At 32.9% G+C, this 21533-nt stretch overlaps 1 protein-coding gene and 2 long non-coding RNA genes across 4 annotated transcripts; all 3 read left to right on the forward strand.

Annotated features, from left to right (window-relative positions):
- The first annotated feature begins 755 nt into the window (after window positions 1-755).
- Window positions 756-1790, forward strand: LOC113709068 (uncharacterized). The gene is made up of 5 exons (XR_003452557.2): window positions 756-930; window positions 1091-1297; window positions 1398-1490; window positions 1575-1679; window positions 1765-1790. It is a non-coding gene; the product is annotated as an uncharacterized lncRNA (long non-coding RNA).
- Window positions 1791-1887: 97 nt separating this feature from the next.
- Window positions 1888-3147, forward strand: LOC140014445 (uncharacterized). Its single transcript, XR_011821206.1, has 2 exons — window positions 1888-2092; window positions 2823-3147. It is a non-coding gene; the product is annotated as an uncharacterized lncRNA (long non-coding RNA).
- A 6680-nt stretch (window positions 3148-9827) lies between these two features.
- Window positions 9828-17542, forward strand: LOC113708701 (oxoglutarate-dependent flavonoid 7-O-demethylase 1-like). Of its 2 annotated transcripts, none has more exons than XM_072064853.1 (4): window positions 9828-10133; window positions 10660-10907; window positions 15775-16136; window positions 17125-17220. In XM_072064853.1, the coding sequence occupies exons 1-4, from the start codon at window positions 9894-9896 to the stop codon at window positions 17154-17156; spliced, it is 882 nt and encodes a 293-aa protein (XP_071920954.1). In that variant the 5' UTR covers window positions 9828-9893; the 3' UTR covers window positions 17157-17220. The 2 variants fall into 2 exon arrangements, with proteins under 2 accessions (XP_071920954.1, XP_027087083.1); XM_027231282.2 differs by having other exon boundaries at window positions 9829-10133; window positions 15775-16099; window positions 17125-17542.
- The last annotated feature ends 3991 nt before the right edge of the window (window positions 17543-21533 follow it).

The raw sequence follows: 21533 nt of genomic DNA on the forward strand, positions 1-21533 counted from the left end.
CAATCCACCATTACTTTCAAGAGAAGACAATGAGATACCGAAGGTTGTGCCTTCATCCATTGTACATGCTGAGAAGTCAAAAAATAGCTCAAATGGCACCTTTGAAGACTTCATTAATGATGATGATGAAGTGAATGAACATGAGTCTAACAATGAGGAAGACGAAGAGGAGATTCTTAGTGATAATGACATCGATTCGGAATAGGTGAAATTGATGAGGACTACATGACACTAAGTTTAATCTCTTTAACTCCGGCTAACTAGTTTTTATTCCTAAATTATACTATGCTGTAACACTAACTTCTTGTTACTTTTAGATGGCTGGACCAGGAAAGCGAGGCCAAATGCTGCAGAGAAAAGCTCAAGGTGCACAACAGCCTGTAATACCTAATTCAGTTGGAAGCAATCAACCAAGAAGTGCATCCAAGAATGTATCCTCAGAGAATGCAATATCTGTCACTCCAACTACTTCACCTAAAGAAATTGCTAGTGAGAGTAGGATGATACACCCTCAGACATCTGAGTCTCATGCATCCGGAGAAAATGAAACTATTCCAGTTTCGGATGAGCAAGAAAATGGTAAGTTAGACTTCATTTTCATGGCTGAAATTAAAAACCAAGTTTCTATTTCATGACTGACTCTGTTAATGTGGTCAAAGTAATGTATGGACTGATATTTGTTAATAGCTATGCTGCTGTCAGCAAGAAGAAGAGGACGTACACGAAATCTATTATTATCAAAAAAAAAAGGAGGCTAATGAGACGCTCACCATTGAAATTGATGATTGTATTCGGCGGATTGTTGGGAAGGATTCTCAATACTTCATCACAGAAGGGGGTTGTGTTGTTAGGAAGGCTGCTAGGCTTAATGTTCCAAAGTGGTCCCATCTCAATCCCGGTGACCGAGAAGGCATATACAGCACGGTTACGGTATTTGTTGACCTGCTAATACTCTAATTTCATCCAGAAAGTATGAGAGATTTTACTGCTTTAGATTTGCACTATTTTTGTACTCAAATCTTCCTTAGATTTAATATGTCATTTTCACATAGATTTGCTTGGTTTTAAGTAGATTGCACTGTTATTGTAGGATGACTTTCGATTTCCAGAGCACATCACCTCAAAAACTGCTATTAATAGGCAGTTAAACACACCATATCGAAACCATTGATATCGGCTTCACAAGTATTTCCAGAGTTTTGAATCAAGACAAGAAGCATTGAGGCAAGTTCCTGAAGGTGTGAGTGAAGAAGATTGGAAGTGGCTGGTCAGCTACTTTGAAAATGATGAATTTAAGGTTAGCTTGTCAAAATAACCTATCCTTTTATTAAATTTCAGATTTCACTTCACAAATTTGCTAATCTTTGTCAGTTAAAATTTTCACTAATTTGTGGCAGAAAATTAGTGAACGTAACACGCAAAATCGTGCCAAAAATGACTGCCACACTACTGTTGGCACAAAATCGCTTGCAAGAGTTGTTGAGGAAAAGGTAATCTGAAACCCAGCCAACACTTGTACATGTACATCTTTTTTGTCATATGACTGAAAATGAAAAAATTGAAAATTTGGACAGAAAAGGAAAGAAGATGTCAAGCTTTCAGAGATAGACATGTTTGAGTTAAGTCGAAAGTCAAAGAAGTCAGGGGGGCTGGTAAATGACAAAGCAAAAGAGACCTTGGTGAGCTGTTTCACTTGGATAATGGATTTTTAAATTATTGACATCCATTCCAGCTACATAATGATCATATTTTTTACTTGCCTAGGACAAAATGAGGGAATTGCAGGCTACAACTTCAATGACTAGCAAGGAAATATAAGAGCAAGAACTTGGTTACATACCTGGACACATCCGCAGTCGTAGTGCAACCAAGAAGCAAGCTGCTGAGGTAGAACGCTAGAGGCATGAGATTGAGGATAGCCGAAAAAGAGCAGATGAAGCAGAAAAACGAGCTGCAGAAGTAACTCAACAATTCACTGCTCAACAAGAGTTGATTAAGACCTTGCAACAGCAACAAACAGAAACAAGAAGCCTATATGATGAGTTAGCTAACCAGCTGAAAGACTTGCGCAAATAAGCAACTTCTGTGTCAAGTATAAATAAATTGTTTGCTCTTCATAGTTATTACAATTGAGGCACTTGAATTCTGGTTCTACAAAATAGAGATTCATTTTTAATACAATTGGGTTGCTTGATGTCAATTTAGTTGCTTGATGGCACTTGAAATCTGGTTCCACCAAATCCGATTCTTGTTTAATGCAATTGAGTTGCTTGAGGCTGATTTAGGTGCTTGAAATCTTGTTCATGTTTAATTACAGCCATTGAGGTGCTGGATGTTGCAACCAAAACTTTAGTGTTTTTAAAGCAAAGGTGTTTGAATGTTGGGATGTATTCAACTTTTTTCTTTGTCGAACTCATCTAAATTTTTCTGTATCAGAATTTTTTTTTTGTGCTAAGGAAAAAGAGGCACCTATGATTGTGCGTGTGTGTGTCTTTTTTTTTTCTTGATATACTGTGTGGTTCATGATCATCTAGCTCTCAATGATTTTAGGATTTTATTGTTGTTATTGTTATTGTTATTGCATATATATTTGTGAACATGCGGATATTTATTGTGTTTGTATTGTTATTCTATATTTCACAGAATATACATTCAATGTCTTATTTGCTATAATTTCACTTTATTTTTGTGTTAAGCAATTTACTTAGATTGCTATAATTTCAAATTAGAGTGACATTAGTTTTTATAATATGGTGCCTATCTAGAAGTGTAGTTCCAGTTTTAACACCAGTGCTCATTGCTTCAATTTTGATAACGTGTAGGTTCTAACACGATTCCCAAGAAGAAGAAGCCAGTCATTGCTGTGAAGATGGTTTTTGATTTGAAGACTACAAGGCCAATCGTGCTCATGTTTTGTTCTAGATGGGAATCGTGCTCATATTTTTGTATAGAACTTTACTACTCTCTATTGTGGATGGGAAATCACTAGTATCATAACTGAATGGCTTATTTTGGATGGTGCATGGTTGATGACTCATTTGAGGCAACATTATATATATATATATATATATATATATATATATATATATATATATATGTATTTGGGTTAATCTTCTATTGGAAATGAATGTTGGCTTTCTTTTCGTATGTTGGCTTTTTTTTTCTCCTTGCTACTCAATGAGCGTTTTGTGATTGTTGGCAGCTATGTTGCATAATTAACATTAGATTATTGCTTTTTACAAAAAAAATAAATGACAATAAAAAAAAGTTGTCACTGCCAACAAGTTTCACTAGTAACACCAGAAAGTCGTCACTTTTTATGGATGGAAAACAATGACAACAAAAGTCGTCACTGAACGGAAGCATAATGTGACAACTCCAAGAGTTGACTATAACAAGAATTTAGACAGCTTAGTGACAATAAAAGTCGTCACACAATGTACAACAATGAGTGACGACAAGAGTCATCACAAAAGCGAAATCGTTTGTGACGACTTTCAACAGTCGTCACATGGACCCCCTTTTGTGACATAGAACTAGTGACAGCTCTGTGACAGCAGTAAAAGTCGTCACTGACTTTTTTTGTGACGACTTCTGAATTTTTAGTGACGACTTTCGCCTGTCACAGAAACACAATTTTCTTGTAGTGGGTGGAGAAGAATTTTGTGATGAGGTAGGAGATTTTTTTTTTTTTTGATGAGTCAAAGAAAGAAGAAATTGCAGAAATTATGGGTACACATGAAGATGAAAAATTTGTGGCCGACAAAGAAATTTCACATGTGATGGAGAAAGAAAGTGAAGTCGTTGGTGATATGGAAAATGTAACAAAAGATTGTGATAAGAGAGAAATTTTTTATTTCATTGTGGTTGATGAATTTTTTGAAGCGAAAGATGCGATTGTTAAAATTGACGCGATTGTTAGCGTGAAAAAATTAAAGGAAAAATATGGTGATGTTAAAAACATTGGAGGTGGCAACTATGATTTTCTAGTGTTGGGAAATTTTCTTGGTGATGTGGAGTAATGAATGGAGTTTGGATGAACATGTTTAACTTTTTTGACATAAGTGATCAAGGTAAGAAATTGTTCAAAAAGTATAAGCTTCAACCACTGTTACGTGTAAAGATGAAACTAAAAATCAATCATAAGTTGGAGTTAAATGTTGTGTGTACTGCAACTGAGTTTTTCATAGAGATTCAAGTTCGAAATGACATTGGAGGTGAGCACAATAACGAGCATGGTTTAAGGAAGGCAATAAAGGAAATTAAACCCAACTATCTTAGTATTTAGTTTTCTAATTCTTCTAGTTTCTTGTTTCGGTGTCTTGTTTGTTTAGTTCCCATATTGGTGTAGGAGATTTCAAATCAGTTCCAAATAAGTTTCGATTTATAATTGTATTTGTTTAATAAGTTTAACAATGCATAAATACTACTAGAGTCGTAGATTATTACTTGAAAAATTGAATCGAGTTTTGAGAGTAAATTTGAGGGAAAGTCTCATAGTTTAGATTTGTAAGTTATCGTAAACGAAAAGTTACTATTTGATATTGCTATGATTGAGTTTTGAGTTAATAAATAGTTAAATGTTTGTTTGTATATTTATTCTCCTTCTCTTCCCAAATACTTTTATATGTGTTAAAATTGCTTTTGTTTCTTATTTGTGCTCTATTATCAAAAAAAAAAAAAAAAAAGTCTTCCCTACTCTTCTAAATGGGGATAATGGGTGATAGAAAAAGCCCATGGCCTAGGTTGGCCATCTCTTGGGGTACCAATGGGTTTGGTTTGGATTCGAACTCGGCTCAAGCCCGATAATTTTTTCTGAATATGGGTTGGGAAATAATTCCAATACCCGGATCCGTTTAGTCTAACAAAAAATAGGTTGGATACAGAATATAGGATTCCAACCCAGATCCAAACAATATACTAATAATTATAAAATATAAATATTTCTAAATACATTCTTTTACCAAATTAACAATTTAGTAATGATTTTGTAGATTGATTTGTGGTTAGTTTTGTATTGACTATTGAATTATTTGTGATTTAGTTTTATAATTTGATTTGTTTAATTTTGGAGATGGATTTATGATTGGTTTTGGATTTAATTTTAAAATGTTTAAATTTGGATTTTTTTTTGCCGAATAGACCTAGATTCGACCCACAGCCCGTCGAACCCAATTCCAAAACTCTAAGATCAAGTCCCATTGGGTATACGGGTCGGGTCTGGATTTATTACATAAAAATGGGTCAGATTCAGAATTTTCAGTTTCGATCATAATCCCGACCCGTTAACAAGCCTAGCCACCTCCGTCTGCACGTGGGAGGGTTACCTGCCTAAGGTCTGTCTACGTGGCAGGGTCTATGTAATAATTTGTGATAGCGAGGGTTTCCATTCGCAAACGAAAAAAATAGAAGAGGCTAAAAAAAAAACTCTTGCCAAGTCAGCATACTACATGTCTTTTGACTTAAGCCATTATTAAAATCACGAAAATGATGTCCAATGATTCATTCAACTTTTTTTTTTTTTTTGAGGGTAATGACATTCAACTTGAATATCCGATCTATGTGGCAATACGAAAAGACAATTTCAGTTCCCAATCTTAGTTTAATATAGCCCAAAATGCAACGAAGCCCTTTTATAATATATTCCTAATACACTTGTCCAACCTCATCCAGTCCATGGACCAAATGAGCTAGACCTCTGAAATATCACTTCTAAGAGCATTATCTCTTCGTGTGTTTTTCATCTGTGTTTTTAAACTTGGACCGGACCTATTGGTTCGATCGATCGAACTGAAAATCGACCAAGTGTCTAGTCTCAGTTATCCTAAAAAATTGGATAGATAGAAATTCAGTCAAATTAGGTCAAAAATCGGATTTGATTGAGTTTGACCAAAAAAAACTGGAAGAATCTATTAGTGTCAAAGTTTTTTTTTTTTTGAAAAAGTCAAAGCATTTTCAGTATTATGTTTTGACGCTAGGTTGTTAAAAATTATTAATATACCTCAAATATTTCATACTTTATAAATATTGTCCTAAAGTTTGGTGTTATTTTTCAATCAAGTCCATAATTTTAATTCTAAACTTGTTAATGTTCATTAAATAATATAAATTGCTACTTGATCATTCTAATTTGTTTGTATTTTCTTGTTAAATATATTTGAAACATCAAATATATATGAATATACATTTATTAATATTAACATGTGCTTAAGTATTTTACATACAATATTTAAATTTTTAAATAATTTTTATTTATGACGTAATCTGATTTAACCCTAATCAAATCCATTAACCCCTGACTCCTGAATTCGACCGAGTTAATACTCAGTCCAAGTCTAAAAACATAATTTTTCATGTGTTGACATCCACATGATGGCATCTATTTGTGGGATTACATGGCGTTAGAAACAATCGAAGGTTTCCTATAGTTATTGATCCAATTGAATTAGTGAGGAGAAAATATATTATTTGGTCTTGTGTGGACTTTGGAGCAAAATATTGAATTTTAACCTTTTATGCTTTCTCGCATGCGCATTCACACATACACACACATTTATTTATAGACACACTAGCCTCTCTCTTTTACCCTTTTATGCCTGCTGGCACGTACACATGCACATACACATGTTCGCATGAGTATTGAGTACGCAAAGAGAGAGATTGGTATATACTATTGCTTTGTATAAGGCATGAGAGTGGGAAGGGACAACTTTTAGCAAACGCAAAAGTATTGTTATGTTTCTAAAGATTGTAGCCTTTGTGTGTAGGATTAGTACTTGTGATTGCAGGGGATCGATCCCGTGACTTAAACTATTGATGCCAGTTAAGTAACTATCCATTCGCTACTGTCATTCGGAAATTAGTTTACATTTATCCCTTTTTCCTCCAAACAAAAAATTCCTACATGAAAATCTTTTGAAAGTTACAAACAAGTGCCATTATGTCTTATACGAAGCATGGATACTAAACTATTGAACAACAGGTAATCTGTCTAGCTTATTTACAATAATAGTTAGACTTACAAACCTTTTGCTTTGGTATAAAACCAATTCTTGATAGAGGAAAACATATCGAGAGAGCCCATCAAAGAGTCTAATATGGAAGTTAGAAACTCAACTTTGACCCAAAAACTTAAGTCATTTGGTTTTGGTTCTTATTTACATATTAACCACTCTTTCTTTATCTCTCGGACCAATAGGACGTAATCCTTTTACTCATGAACCTAACATCTCTGATGTATACGAGTCATTTCAGAAGCAAAACAACTCCATGGGTAATAATGTTAAATTTAAAATTCTATCCTAAAACCAATCCATTTATGGTTGAAGTGCAAAATTCCAAACGACATATTTTGTATATATGTAGTTTGGGAAAAGTCTCAAATTGGATGAAGATTCTCTACTATTGATAGAGCAATTGCAAATGATGGTTTAAATAGTTTTAGTCCGAACGTTCGCTAGATGAGATTGATTTTGAGATACAATTTTTAATAAGTGATAAAACTTGTTGTATTATTAGGTACGTTATTATTATTTGTATTTTCAATGTCCTAATGGTTAAATATTTGTGGTAGTAGTTACATTTTGTAGTACAATTGGCACTGATATTTTGTGACAGGCTGGGCACTGATGTGCTCTCTTTAGGCTGACGTTGTCTACTTTAATAATGAACAATCGCAAGCTCATCTGCGTAGCAAAGTATGTGGATCCTATTTTGTAAGTCATCAATTTTTGGAGATGGACTAATCCAATTTTGATACAAATTGATAAAGGAATACATCACTCCAGAGAACTTTCCATGAAGACTTTAAAATTACATTTTGTAGTACAATTGACACTGATATTTTGTGACAGGCTGGGCACTGATGTGCTGCTCTCTTTAGGCTGATGTTGTCTACTTTTATAATGAACAATCGCAAGCTCATCTGCGTAGCAAAGTATGTGGATCCTATTTTGTAAGTCATCAATTTTTGGAGATGGACTAATCCAATTTTGATACAAATTGATAAAGGAATACATCACTCCAGAGACGTTCCGTGAAGACTTTAAGGTTACATTTTATAGTACAATTGACACTGATATTTTGTGACAGGCTGGTCACTGATGTGCTCACTTTAGGAAGCTTTTATGGAAGGAAGCCTTTGCTGGTCACTGATGTGCTCACTTTAGGAAGCTTTTATGGATTTTTGAAGGAACGTCTATGAGAATTTAGACATTGTGAACTTAAATTTTAATTTACATTTTGGAATTTAAATTTACAATTTAAAAAAGGAAGTTTGGAGTTCGAAGAAAATCAAGAGAATTGAAAATAGAAATGCAAATTTGATAAGAAACAAAAAATGAGATAAAAGTGAGTGGTTGTGGTATTAAATAAATTGGGTTAAAGAAAAATAATTCTTTTTTAACTTTTTTAAATTTAATGGACAAAAACAAAATTAAAATATGGAAGAAAACATCAATAAATTAAAAATAAAGAGGTTTGATTAAAAAATGAGTGGTAAAAGAAAAGATGATAGAGAGAGAGAGAGAGTGTGTGTGTGTGTGTGTGTGTTGAAGATTAAAAAGAAAGAGTCATGAAAGAATGATATTTTGTAAAAAAAAAATGGAACAAAAGAAATATGAGTGTTTGTTTTATATAAATAAGTTATCAAAAAAAACTAATAAGATGTGATAGTGCAACGGTTACTACATTGGTCTTCTATTACAAAGGTCTTGAGTTTGAATTTTGATAACTACATTTTGCAAAAAAAAAAAAAAAAAAAAAGGAAAACTCAAAAACCGGAAATAACCGGTTCAAATCCGGTTCAGCGGTTTCGCGGTCCGACCGGTTTTTGACCGGTTTCTTGACAAAGTCAAACCTGGCATTGAACCGGACCGGAGCCATGTCCGGTTCGCGGTTCAACCGGTCGAACCGGCCGGTCCGGTCCGGTTTTCAAAACACTGCTTCCTACTATAGACATTTCCTCAGAGCATGACAGGTATATTTGTAAAATGAGGAGTTTACGGATCATTATGTTGCAGTGGTAACGTGCGTGGAGATAAACCAAATAAGACATGTCCGGATGTAGTCTTTTTTCCCCTCCAATTCCTCCGTTCACTGTGCATTGTTTCTCCACTGCTTTATTACATTTAAAAAATTGTGAAACTATAATTTTTTTGCACCTAATATACCAAACAATTTAATAAAATTAATATCAACATACCAACAATATATACCATGACATAAATATGCTAAGCAATTATAAAAATTATTAGGATTATATAGTTACTTTAGAAGTTTCTCCCAAACACCGTGCAACTAAATTTTTCATTCAAACTAACGATAATACGAAAAAAAAGACTAATTAATGAAAATATGATCTCAAAAAATTTTTAATTCACAGTCACAATATGTGAATTCGTAATAAATACAAAAAAGTATGGTATTTTGATCATATAACGAAGGAAAGCTATAAAGAGCAGGCCATTTACGGGAAAAGTTTTCATTAATAAAAATACTAGCTCTTCACGACTTTCTTACCAGTCCTCCAACGTATGAGCAAAGTGCCAATAATTAAATTAGTAATTTTTTTGATTTATACATAATTAATTTTTTTTTTTGCATTTCCACAAAAAACAAATGAAAATTTTTAGTTTTGTAGATGTGCTGTAATTAGAATGTACTATTATTAGTTTTGTCATATTTGATGATTATTGCTTTTCAGAATGCATTATTATTGGTCCAGTGAAAAATTTTCTCTAATTACAGGCACCAAACACCCGCGCGATACGTGGGTACTCCCCCTAGTGATACATATAAAGTGTGCCTTGATCACGAATTGATATCAATTGCAACTTGGAGCTACGTGTATATATATATATGTATATAGGTAGAGATTTACAGAAACCACAAACATGGAATCTGGTATGATAAATTTGGGAAGCTCTCTAAAAGTATCCTATGTTCAGGAGTTGGCTAAGGAGAAATTTGCATCAGTTCCACCCCGATACATACGACCTGATCCAACCAAACTTGATGGGGCCTCCACAGAGGAAATCCCAGTAATTGACATGCAAAGGTTGCTTTCGGATGAATCAGTGAATCCAGAGCTTGAAAAGTTGCATTTTGCCTGCAAAGAATGGGGCTTCTTCCAGGTTTGTCATTTCGTATTTGTATATGCATATATTAGGTATTGTTGTTGACCTAATAATGGAGTCTGATTGTAATAGTATTTGCTCAAAATCTACCAGTCATTTCAATTTGGTTTTTACCACAACTTTAACTTACTTTCAAGGGAATAAAATAATTCTGAAATATTTATTATGTTAATAACTATGACTTTTCAGGACTGTAGGTAAATGATATATCTTGCCACAAGTTTTTTTTTTCATATTGAAATGTTTCTTTTCTTGTAATTATCCAGAAATTTTATGTCAAAAGCAAGCATGCCTACCCTAATATATGAACTCATTTGGTTTTCTCTAGTAGTATTACATAATGCATGACTAGAATGTAATAGGAGTGATCTCCTTTTCTTTCCTGCTTTTCCTAGGATCTTCTTTGAATTGTTATACAAGGACAATCATCTAATTTAAATGGATATACATGCCCGCTGTTAAAATGGAGAAGTGTTATAATAGTCAGCACCAAATAATTAGTGACAGTACAATTTGTCACCAGGTGATTAATCATGGAGTGAGCTCTTCATTAGTGGACAAACTGAAACTAGAGATGCAAAAGTTTTTCAATTTGACGATTGAAGAGAAGAAGAGATTTGCCCAAGAACCGGGCGATGTAGAAGGATATGGACAGGCCTTTGTTGTATCGGAGGAACAAAAACTTAACTGGGGTGACATGCTATTCATGGTCGCTCTGCCAACTCACTTGAGAAAACCTCATTTACTTCCCAACCTTCCTCTTCCATTCAGGTACAAGAAAATTTGCACACACATTCATATCATTGTATTTAGGGTGCATTTGATAAAATTGAAGTTTGAAAACTGAAATCTGAAATCTGAATCCATTAAATTATTGAATTATTAAGTATTAAATCAAATACGTTTGAGTGTATATCACATTCGGTGATAAGTAAAAAGTTTATCACTTATTTTTTATAGCAAGTTTTGCCTAAAAAATTTAATGGCACTTAATTAATTCAGATGTTCAATTTTTTGTTATCAAATGTATCTGAATATATTAAGATCTAAATACATTAAGTTTAAATGATGAATTGTGTTGTCAAACACATGAGGACTATAGTAACATCACACATAGTATAACTTTTGAAAGTCATAAGCGTCTAAAATTCTCTACACTTGTCTAAAATTTTAAAATTTTGTGGGTGAAAATACTTAAAAGCTAGGGATAAGATGATCATAGACTAGTAATAGGTTAAGAAAATAAGTGGTTAGTAGTCTGTAACTTTGCAAATCACCGTACCTGTAATCTTTCTATTTTCTTTTACATAAATTGTCAACATCTTGATATATATAAAGAAACTGAAAGTCTAGAATTGAAATTGTAAAGAGATAAAATGATGATTTTTATGAGTTATAAACTGGATTTACAATAAGAGACATTATTTAAGTGTGGCGGTTTGATTCTTTCATGTATTTTAATTGATGGAAATATGAACATTTTGGTCCTTTATTATAGCAGTGGTGGTTAATTTGGTTCTTTATATACTACTGCGTGCTAATTTATTCCTTATGTCCTCTGCTCCTTTTTTTCTACAGTGGCAATGTCGATTATCTTTGTAATACCAACATTGCATTGAAGTTTATGAATTAAGGGTTGTAATTAGAGATTTGGGAAAATTAGGAGAGGGGAAATCGATAGATTACAAATACTGCATTGATTTTATTTTATGGAAATCAGGGATTAATTGGTAGACGGAAGTACGCAATAAATCTTCATCACTGAAATATAGGACTTGAACTATATAATTCCCTTCTAATAAGCAAATTAATAAAGGACTTGATGAGGTAATTAAGTACTTTGTCTTAAATCTTAAAGAACAGTAAATAAAGAAAGATGTAGATAATGGTTATGCAGCATCTTAATCACTGTTTGTGAATTTTGTTTTGTCCAAAAAAATAATAATATATGTCTCATTCAGTTGTTGAGGGGTAAAAAAGACGATAACCACTCAATTATTCTTTTATTCTAGGTCACAATTTGTTTATAAAAAGTATTTCATAATTTCCATTGACGACTAAAATGCTTTATTCAGAAAAAAAAATTTGATAATGCTGGTAGGCAGCACAGAAAAAAACCTTTTACATATAATTGAAACCGAGGAGGCAATAATAAAGCCAAATGCTGCTACATGAAAAATTGTAGCAGAGAATATCCGGATGCACGTAATATATATATATATATATATCTAATTTATTATGTAGATGCATTTATTTGGAAGTCGTACTGTCTTAGGGGCCGACGTACGACATGAAACATCGAATGTTATTTTTTTTTTACAACGATAACGGCATTTCATTAGCTTATCCATAGATACACTCAGAGCAACTGCTCTGTTAAATCGTCCCTTGCGGCATTGACTAGCCAGGGGAGAAAGTCGCCTTTCCAGATTACATCAAGCAACAGTTTAATGCAAATTTTGCCAACTTGTGGCCCACTACATTGCCTGCTCTTCTAATAAAAGAAAAGGTGCTGGACTTGAAGTGCTTCTTCAATCTTCCTATATCCTCCAATACCGTCGCACATGTGCTGTCCTCCGTAACTTCCTGTTGCAGCTTCTTTATGATTTTTTGACAGTCCGATTGAACTTCAATTTCCTGCCATCCTTCCTGCCTTGCTACCTGGAGAGCTTTCCGAATTGCTAGTGCTTCCTCGAGTTTTGGTTCCGTGCAATTTGTTTGTGGTAAAGCCCATGACTGGACGAGCTTGCCTTCCTTGTTCCTTGCCACAATTCCCCACCCTGCTTGTCCGCAATGGTCCTGTAGCGCTGCATCAGTGTTGATTTTAATTCGTTGTCCTGTCGGAGGCGCCCATCTTTTGTCATACTCCTCCATCTCCTCTTCCTCTGGTTGCTTTTCAGTTTCATCCAGGGTTGATTGGTACTCATTCCACTCCATAAGAGCCTTATTAATTGCCCTCATTGCACTCTTTCTACTGTTCTGGAACTGTTTTTCATTCTTGATTTCCAGATCTGCCATAGTATATTCACAGTTAAGGCTATATGCTCCTTTCCTTCAGCTCTTCTGGTCGTTTGCATCAACTCCTCCCACCACAACCAGAAATTCTCTCGAAAACATTCCAAACCATCCCAGCTTATTGGAGCTCTCCTCCAGATTTCTTTTGCATTTCCACAGAAAAACATCATGTGCTCTAGCTTTTCCACTTGAGTTCCACACACTTTGCACATTGGATCTCCTATTCCTGTCCTCCTTCTAAAGGCCTCATTTATAGGCAGTATCCTCTTCAGACACTTCCATCCGAAATGCTTTAACTTCTGTTTAATGTTCTGCCCACAGCACTGTCCATATTCCTGTGTGCTCTTCATTTCTACTACTATTACTTTCCTTCTCTTCTTCTCTTTTTTTTGCCCCCTAGCTACCATATACCCTGACTTAACTGTGTACACTCCTGTGGATGAGTGACACCAATATAACCTATGTTTACCTACTTCCAGACTCAAAGGTATTTTTAATATTTCTTTCACATCCGCTTCATTGCATACCTTTTCTAGTAGCTCCTTGTTCCATTTTCCATCTACAATGACTTCACTTACCTTCTCGACATTTTCCCCATTATCAGACCTCGGTCTTACCAGCCCACTACCCTTCCTAAGCAACCATTTATCCTTCCACATATGTACTGTGTTCCCATCTCCTATCCTCATCCTCAATCCTTCCTTTAGCAGTTCCCTCGATTGCAGGATACTTTGCCACATCCACGAATCATTTGGTTTCTTTTCCATTGTCCATAATGGTGCTCCTGAAAAGTACCTTGCTTTCATTACCTTACTCATCAGTAGATTAGGCTTTGTGAGTATTCTCCGTAGCTGCTTGGCTAATAACGCCTGATTGAAGTCTTGTAACTCCCTGAATCCTAGTCCTCCCTTCCCCTTTACTTCTGCCAAATCATCCCACCTTATCCAATGAATCTTTTTGGTTTCCTCTGTAATGATCAATAAAATTCAATTCTTACCCCGTGCTAATCATCCCACCTTCTGCCACATCGAATGTTATCCCTTCAATAAAATTCCATGTGTAATGATCAAGACAGCTTATCAGCCACTCCTTCAAAAAAAAAAAAAAAAAAAAAAAAGACAGCTTATCAGCCACAAAGTGTCCTAAGGATTGAATATTTTGATCATTATCTCTCTTAAAGTCTCCACATGATAGGCCTTTTCTTCTTATTTTTTTTACCTTGGACTCATTCTTAATGGTTTTCCAACATTTCTCTTCTTTTAATCATATGGCTATTGGCCACCCAATGACTTAAAGTCTTGGTGGAGTGGGAGGTTAAATGTTCAAATCTTACCCCCATCACTTTGCAACTATATGTGGTTTTCTCAAATCCATATGAGTGCGTACGTTTGATTCAATGGTGATTCAATTCTGATCGATTTTTTAATGAATTCAGTTGAGCCTTCCCCTAAAATAGATTAGAGTAAAAAAGTTTGATCCGATGGTGATTCAATCACCGTCGGTTCCCTAATAGATTCAGTTGGGTCTCCCCCTAGAATAGGTTAGAGTATGAATAGAGTAGATCATGACAATTGACAAAAAATAAATTACATCTCTCTCTCTGTCTCTCTCTCTCTCTCTCTCTCTCTGGTATAGGAAAATATATCCTCTCTTGCTTTTCTTAAAGGGACAATTTCAGAAACCTCTCCTCAGGTTTCTGATAATTTCATTGAGCTCCCTCGAGGTTATAAAAATAACATTTGCCTCCTTTGCCCACATAAAATGACAATATTAGTTTTAACATTTTAATAAAACTCTCTTGTTAGATATAATTTTACAAAGAATGATATTAATAATTATTTTTCTTTCCTTATTCTATTCTTATCCTCCCTTTTTATATTTTTGCCAATAAAACCATAAAATATAAACATTGACAGCATAAATGTTTTACTAGTGACAATTTTTATGACTTTGAATGCAATCTAATTTTTACTTGCTGATTTTTTTGGTACCAAAAGCAACATTAACTCAAAAAAAAAGCCCAATATTTCTACCAAGCTATGATAATTCCACCAATCCAAAATTCTACGAACTTTAAAAGAATTATGACGGTATTTTCTTTTTCAAATTAAAAAATACATACCCTGGTAAATCACCATTAAAAGTAGTTTATCATAGTGATAGAACTATTGTCATCTTTGCTTATCAAATAATAAATATGGTATTAAAAACTTCACACTCTTTTTGTATATTTGTGTTAAATATATTATGATTGTTCTGGAAAGTAATTCAAACGTTATAAGTTGAGGGTATTTTAGGATATTCATTAAAAATTTTGACCAAGTCTAAGGTTTGGTTACCAAAAGTGTCAAATTAGGAGAGGTAGGTGTAATTTTTGAAACCTTAAGGGAGCTCAATGAAATTGTTAAAAATCTTAGAGAAGGTTTATGAAATTATCCCTTTCTTAAATCTTGCCTTCTTAATTGTCTTTATGATGAAAATTAATAAGCCGTGTCACCGTGAGATGATGATAAAACATCCATCCTTGCATGCATAAAAAATTAGTTAACATCTAAAGCATTGTGCATTGTTATTATATATTGGATATTCTTTACTTTTTATTTACATTTTTTTAACATTGTAGAGAAACTCTAGATCAGTACTCAAGGGAATTGAAAATCCTTGCCATCAAGGTCCTTGAGCAAATGACAAAAGCATTAGGAATGAAGCTTGAAGATATGACAATGCTTTTTGAAGATGGGATGCAAACAATGAGGATGAACTATTATCCTCCATGTCCCCAACCTGAGCTAGTGATGGGCCTTTGCCCCCACTCTGATGCTGATGGGCTTACCATATTACTTCAAGTCAACGAAGTGGAAGGCCTCCAAATCAAAAAGGCTGGAGCTTGGGTTCCTGTTGTACCACTTCCTAATGCATTCACAGTCAATGTTGGAGACATTTTAGAGGTAATCATGCTCAAAATCCTTTCTCCAAAGATGGAATGTGAGTATGAACAATCTCTTCATATTACTTTTCTGTTTATATAATTACAACATCTATCTAGTTTTTGGGCTCCCTTATGTGATATTTTCAAATTGGTTTCTACAATTATGAACATATATGGAAATTAGAATGTCCTTCCCATATTTTAATAGGATTCAAGAGATAATCTTTCCGATTATGATTATTATGCCTACAGTAGGTTGATCTTTCCGATTATGATTAGTATGCCCACACTAGGTTGATGTAAGACTAATTATCAACTTGCACCGCCTAGAAAATGAGGCCAGGACAAAGTGTGGCTTTCATCCCAAAATTTAACTTTTGACAAATTTGTGCCTAACTTCTAACTTTGGCTACTTTGTCAGAGTTAAACTAATGTTGTTTATTGATAGAATATTGAGCACTTTAATGGAACACGTATCTTTATAAAGTAAAAAAAAAGCATAAAATATATGGATGAAAAGGTCTTTATATTGAAAAAGTAGTTTTATTCATATTAGTAACCAACGTAATTGATTAATTACTTAATTATTCGAGAAATATTTCTGAAGAATGTAAATCTTGGGCACAATAAATTCAAATATTAGTATTGTACATGCTCTTCCACCCCACCCTTCAAATCATTGCTTACCTGTGATGTACAAGTGGTGGCATATGAAATTCAAATTGCTTTCCTTTCAACATCTTGAAAAAAGTACTAATTTTTTTTCCAACAAGTTTGTTTTGATTTTCAGAAAGGAATTTACTTTTTTTCTTGATTTCAATGCTAATTACACAAGTTACTTACAAATCATGTCCTGGATCTATCAGGGTATAGCTTATGAATTCTATCTCCAGTGTTTTTGGGGCATAACAGTAGTTATGGGTGGACTCATAAGATTACCCTGTTAACCATATCCTATTATTGAGCCTAATTGAACTTTTATAAGAATGTATGCTACATAGTACACAGTTGGGAACAATGTGACGTTTTTGAACTGAGATGCAGATTGTGACAAATGGGATTTACAAGAGTGTTGAGCATCGGGCAACTGTGAATTTGCACAATGAAAGGCTTTCCATTGCAGCGTTCTTTTTCCCAAAAGTGGATGGTGACATGGGTCCAGCGCCAAGTCTTACCCCCCCTGAAAATCCAGCAATTTTCAGAAGAATTAGTACGATTGACTATTTAAAAGCGTTTTTTTCCCGTGAACTAGATGGGAAATCATTCATTGACGCAATGAGGACCCAAAGCGAAGACTTTTAGGGTCTTAGTCCCTCTATGCTTTTTCTCTTTGAAACTTATGTACACTGTTGATATGGTGCCCCCTCTTCATCGCCTCCCCCAACTTTCATTCATCACAATATGTATAATTGTTTAAGAATTAATCCTTTATAAACTGTGTATGCTATTAGATTCGAATGCATGACAATTAATATTAATTTAAATTTAAAATTCAAAATTTGAAACAAATAGTATGCATTCAGATTTAATACTGTATACATTATTAATGTATAGAAAATTAATCTATTTTTAAATATGAAAGAGAATGATGAGTAATTGTATGTGCTATCAACGACATATTAGAAGTCACTCTTATGCCAGATGTTGATAAGGGGAACCAAAAAAAAAAAAAAAAAACTCTTTGCTATTTTACCTTTTACCTCTAGTACTTATTTTAGGCACAATTATAAATCTTTGAATATATTGCTATTCCATAAGTACTCTTTGTATTAAATTCAAATTTTGGGTTTTTCTATTATGTCCTTAAAAGTATAGCCCAGAAAAAGCATATAAAATAGAAAGGATGGACTCGCTATAAATTTCAATTATTATTATTTATTTATTGAATTATAAAATCTTGTTCAAATAAGTGAAAAATAGATCCATCTTCTATCGTGTGTCCTGAATAGAACAAGGGATAATTGCAGAAACCTCCCCTGAGATTTCTGACATTTGCACTGACCTCCCCTCTAGGTTTAGAAATTGCATTCACCTCCCCTGAACAGTAACAATTCGTTGCAGAAACCTCCTTGACAGCTTGATGTCCCATTAAAAAATTATTTGTAGAAGTGAGATAAAAAATTTCTTCCAATTTTGCCCTCATCTTGCTTGACGATTATTATTTGCTTGACAATTGCTTAACTAATTATCTAATAGTTAAGCTAATTAACTATTAACTAATTATCTAATTAACTATTAACTATTAACTAATTATCGAATTAATTAATTAACTAATTAACTAATTTCTATTTATCTAATTTACTAATTAACTAAAGCTGTTGTCTGTCTGAAACTAACAAACTATTTGCATGTTAAACTAATTAACTGCTTAACTAATTAACTAATTAACTAACTAACTGATTAACAGACTATTTACATGTTAAACTATATGCAGTACGCATTACCTATTTAAAGTATCGACTCTTTATGGGTATTTTACTTTCAAACATTTAATTTATGATAAAAACATCAATGTTTGTAAGTAAAATTCAAAAAGTGTTACAGTAATATTCTTACAAAAAGGGAGGGGCATAGGGCCATAAATTAAATATTTGAAAGTAAGAATATTGATATTTTTTGTAACACTTTTTGAATTTTACTTACAAATATTGATATTTTTATCATAAATTAAATGTTTGAAAGTAAAATATCCATAAAGAGCCGATACTTTAAATAGGTAATGCGTACTGCATATAGTTTAACATGCAAATAGTCTGTTAATTAGTTAAGCAGTTAATTACTTAATTAGTTTAACATGCAAATAGTTTGTTAGTTTCAGACAAACAACAGTTTAGTTAATTAGTTAATTAGATAATTAGTAAATTAGATAAATAGAAATTAGTTAATTAGTTAATTAATTAATTAGATAATTAGTTAGTTAATTAGTTAAGCAGTTAATTAGTTAATTAGTTTAACATGCAAATAGTTTATTAGTTTCGGATAGACAACAGCTTTAGTTAATTAGATAATTAGACAATTAGTTAATTAGATAAACAAAATTAGTTAATTAATTAATTAGTTAAGTAGTTAATTAGTTTAACATGCAAATAGTTTGTTAGTTTCGGACAGACAACAGCTTTAGTTAATTAGATAATTATTTAATTAGTTAATTAGATAAATAGAAATTAGTTAATTAGTTAATTAATTAATTTAATTAGTTAATAGTTAATTAGTTTAACTATGCAGAAATAGTTTGATTAGTTAATAACTGTTAACAATTAGATAATTAGTTATTATTTTAACTATGAGAAATAGTTTGATTAGTTAATTAGTTAATTAGATAAAATAGAAATTAGTTAATTAGTTAATTAGTTAATTAATTTAACTATGCAGAAATAGTTTGATTAGTTTAATTTGTTTAACAAATTAAACGTTGGTTTTGATGAAAGTACTCAAACCTTTCATCCAGTAAAGTCAAATCCAATAGGGGTACTCTAGTAATTTCATACACTTTTACCTTTTAAATTAGTTCCAACTTTTTCTAGGGGAGGTTAATACAATTTCAAAATTGATAGGGGAGGTCAGTGCAAATGTCAGAAATTTCAGGGGAGGTTTCTGCAATTATCCCATAGAACAATTCTTAAAGTTTTAAACCTTGTTACTTGACAACATCTCAACCATCAATGATTTGCAAAGATTTGCTGATTAGACAATTATATACCAAGTATCACTCCGTTGCGTGATCCATCATCGAGGTGATTGACTGAGGCACGACAATTGGTCCTTGAGACTTCATCTTCATGGTTTCATTATTCAAAGCTAGAAATGAAACCATTCGATGCTATAGGTCACCTAACCATAGGGCGCCATAGATGCCAACTTTATTCACTTTCATTCTAAATTGGCCCTTCTAATGGCACGGGGATTAAGAGATGGAGAGGGGTCACGATCGGTAAGTATGCCCGCCCCATAGGGATAGAAATGGGGCAGAGAGAAATGCGGAGTGGGAGTAGGGGTTGCGGGAATTTGTCTCAGTACTATCCCCACCTATAAATTAAATAAATTAATTAATACGTAAATATTTGTCAATATCTATGTACATATTATATATAGTAGGGGTGGTGGGGATGTGTATTGGTACTATCCCCACCTCTATATATATATAGCCATACACACATACACATACAAACATATACATTATAATTTGAAAACTCATGATATCATGATTTGTGTGGTAAAATGATGATTTTGTTATTTTTAGTTTACTGAATTTTTTTTTTTTTTTTGTGTATTGCATGTTTGCAATAAGATAATAATAGTAGCAGATATTACTTTAGTTATGCTAATAAATATGGAGAAATATTTTTAAAAGATTAAAGTATATTTTAAACTTAATTTCATGTTGAATTTTAGTTAAAAGTTCAAAAGATTGATTTATACAGTTATTTGTTGATATTATATATGAAAAATTATGAAAAATAGAAGTTTAATTTGAACCACCCAATGGGGCACCCTTATTGGGTAGTGGGGTGGGGGCAGGGGGAATAGTTTAGGGCACAGGAGGGGAGACGGGAGAGGGTTCTCTAATTCCAAATCCATCTCGTTGTCATTCCTAGTCACCAACTCTTTAAAACCTAGAAATTTTAGTTTTCCCTCACATAAGTTTTGAAGTAAATGTTAACTTCTACCTCCAAAAAAAGTTCTATAAAATATTATTATAAAATTAAATGTTATTTGTATATACTGTTTTTCGATCAAAGTAATTGTTATGCTTCCTTCTACATAGATAACATAGCAAGACCTGTATAATTTCAATAAAAAATTTAAGGATAATCTAAAATTTGGATAAACATCATGAAGTGAAGGTGATGAACCATTTTCAAGGACAATAGCTAGTAGACTCTTAAAAGTCAATTTTGAAGTTTGGAACGACAAAACTTGCTTTCTTCATGTGTCCAAGTTGAGTTTTTTTAGATTTTGATTATCAGATTTGGAATTTTTTGGATCTATTCGATAGAGCTCTCCATATTATCCTGTTTTTTGATATCTGTATATGTTTAATGATGTAATTTCTATCATTAATGCAAATTTTAATAAAACTATGATATTTTATATATATATAAAATGGAGGTAATTATCCAGGGGTTTACCAAGTCAACATAATTTGTGGGCCCAAGGGATTTGACAAGGTGTAACTTATATTGTATAGGATAGGTATTTTATAGGTATTTTAATGGATAGGGTTTGATTTAGATCTCTTTGATCTACATTCATACTTATTAAATTTAGTTAGACCCAAACTCATACCCAACCCCTTATGGGTTTGAAAAAGTAAACTCAAACCCGAACCCTCATAGGTTTAGGTATTCAACGGGTATTCGTGAATACTTTTTTGAACATACAATGAAGAACCAAAGTAAAAATATTTTGAAAATATATAGAGTTAAAAAATAACATAAATATCATCGAATTTT

Source organism: Coffea arabica, chromosome 9c (assembly GCF_036785885.1).
Source record: "Coffea arabica cultivar ET-39 chromosome 9c, Coffea Arabica ET-39 HiFi, whole genome shotgun sequence".
In the NCBI taxonomy this organism is placed as follows: Eukaryota; Viridiplantae; Streptophyta; class Magnoliopsida; order Gentianales; family Rubiaceae; genus Coffea; species Coffea arabica.

Coding starts and splice junctions, on each gene's coding strand:
- LOC113708701 (XM_027231282.2), top strand. CDS start 9,894: ATGGAATCTGGTATGATAAATTTGGGAAGCTCTCTAAAAGTATCCTAT. Junction 10,134..10,659: donor AAGAATGGGGCTTCTTCCAG/GTTTGTCATTTC, acceptor ATTTGTCACCAG/GTGATTAATCATGGAGTGAG. Junction 16,100..17,124: donor ATGTTGGAGACATTTTAGAG/GTAATCATGCTC, acceptor ACTGAGATGCAG/ATTGTGACAAATGGGATTTA.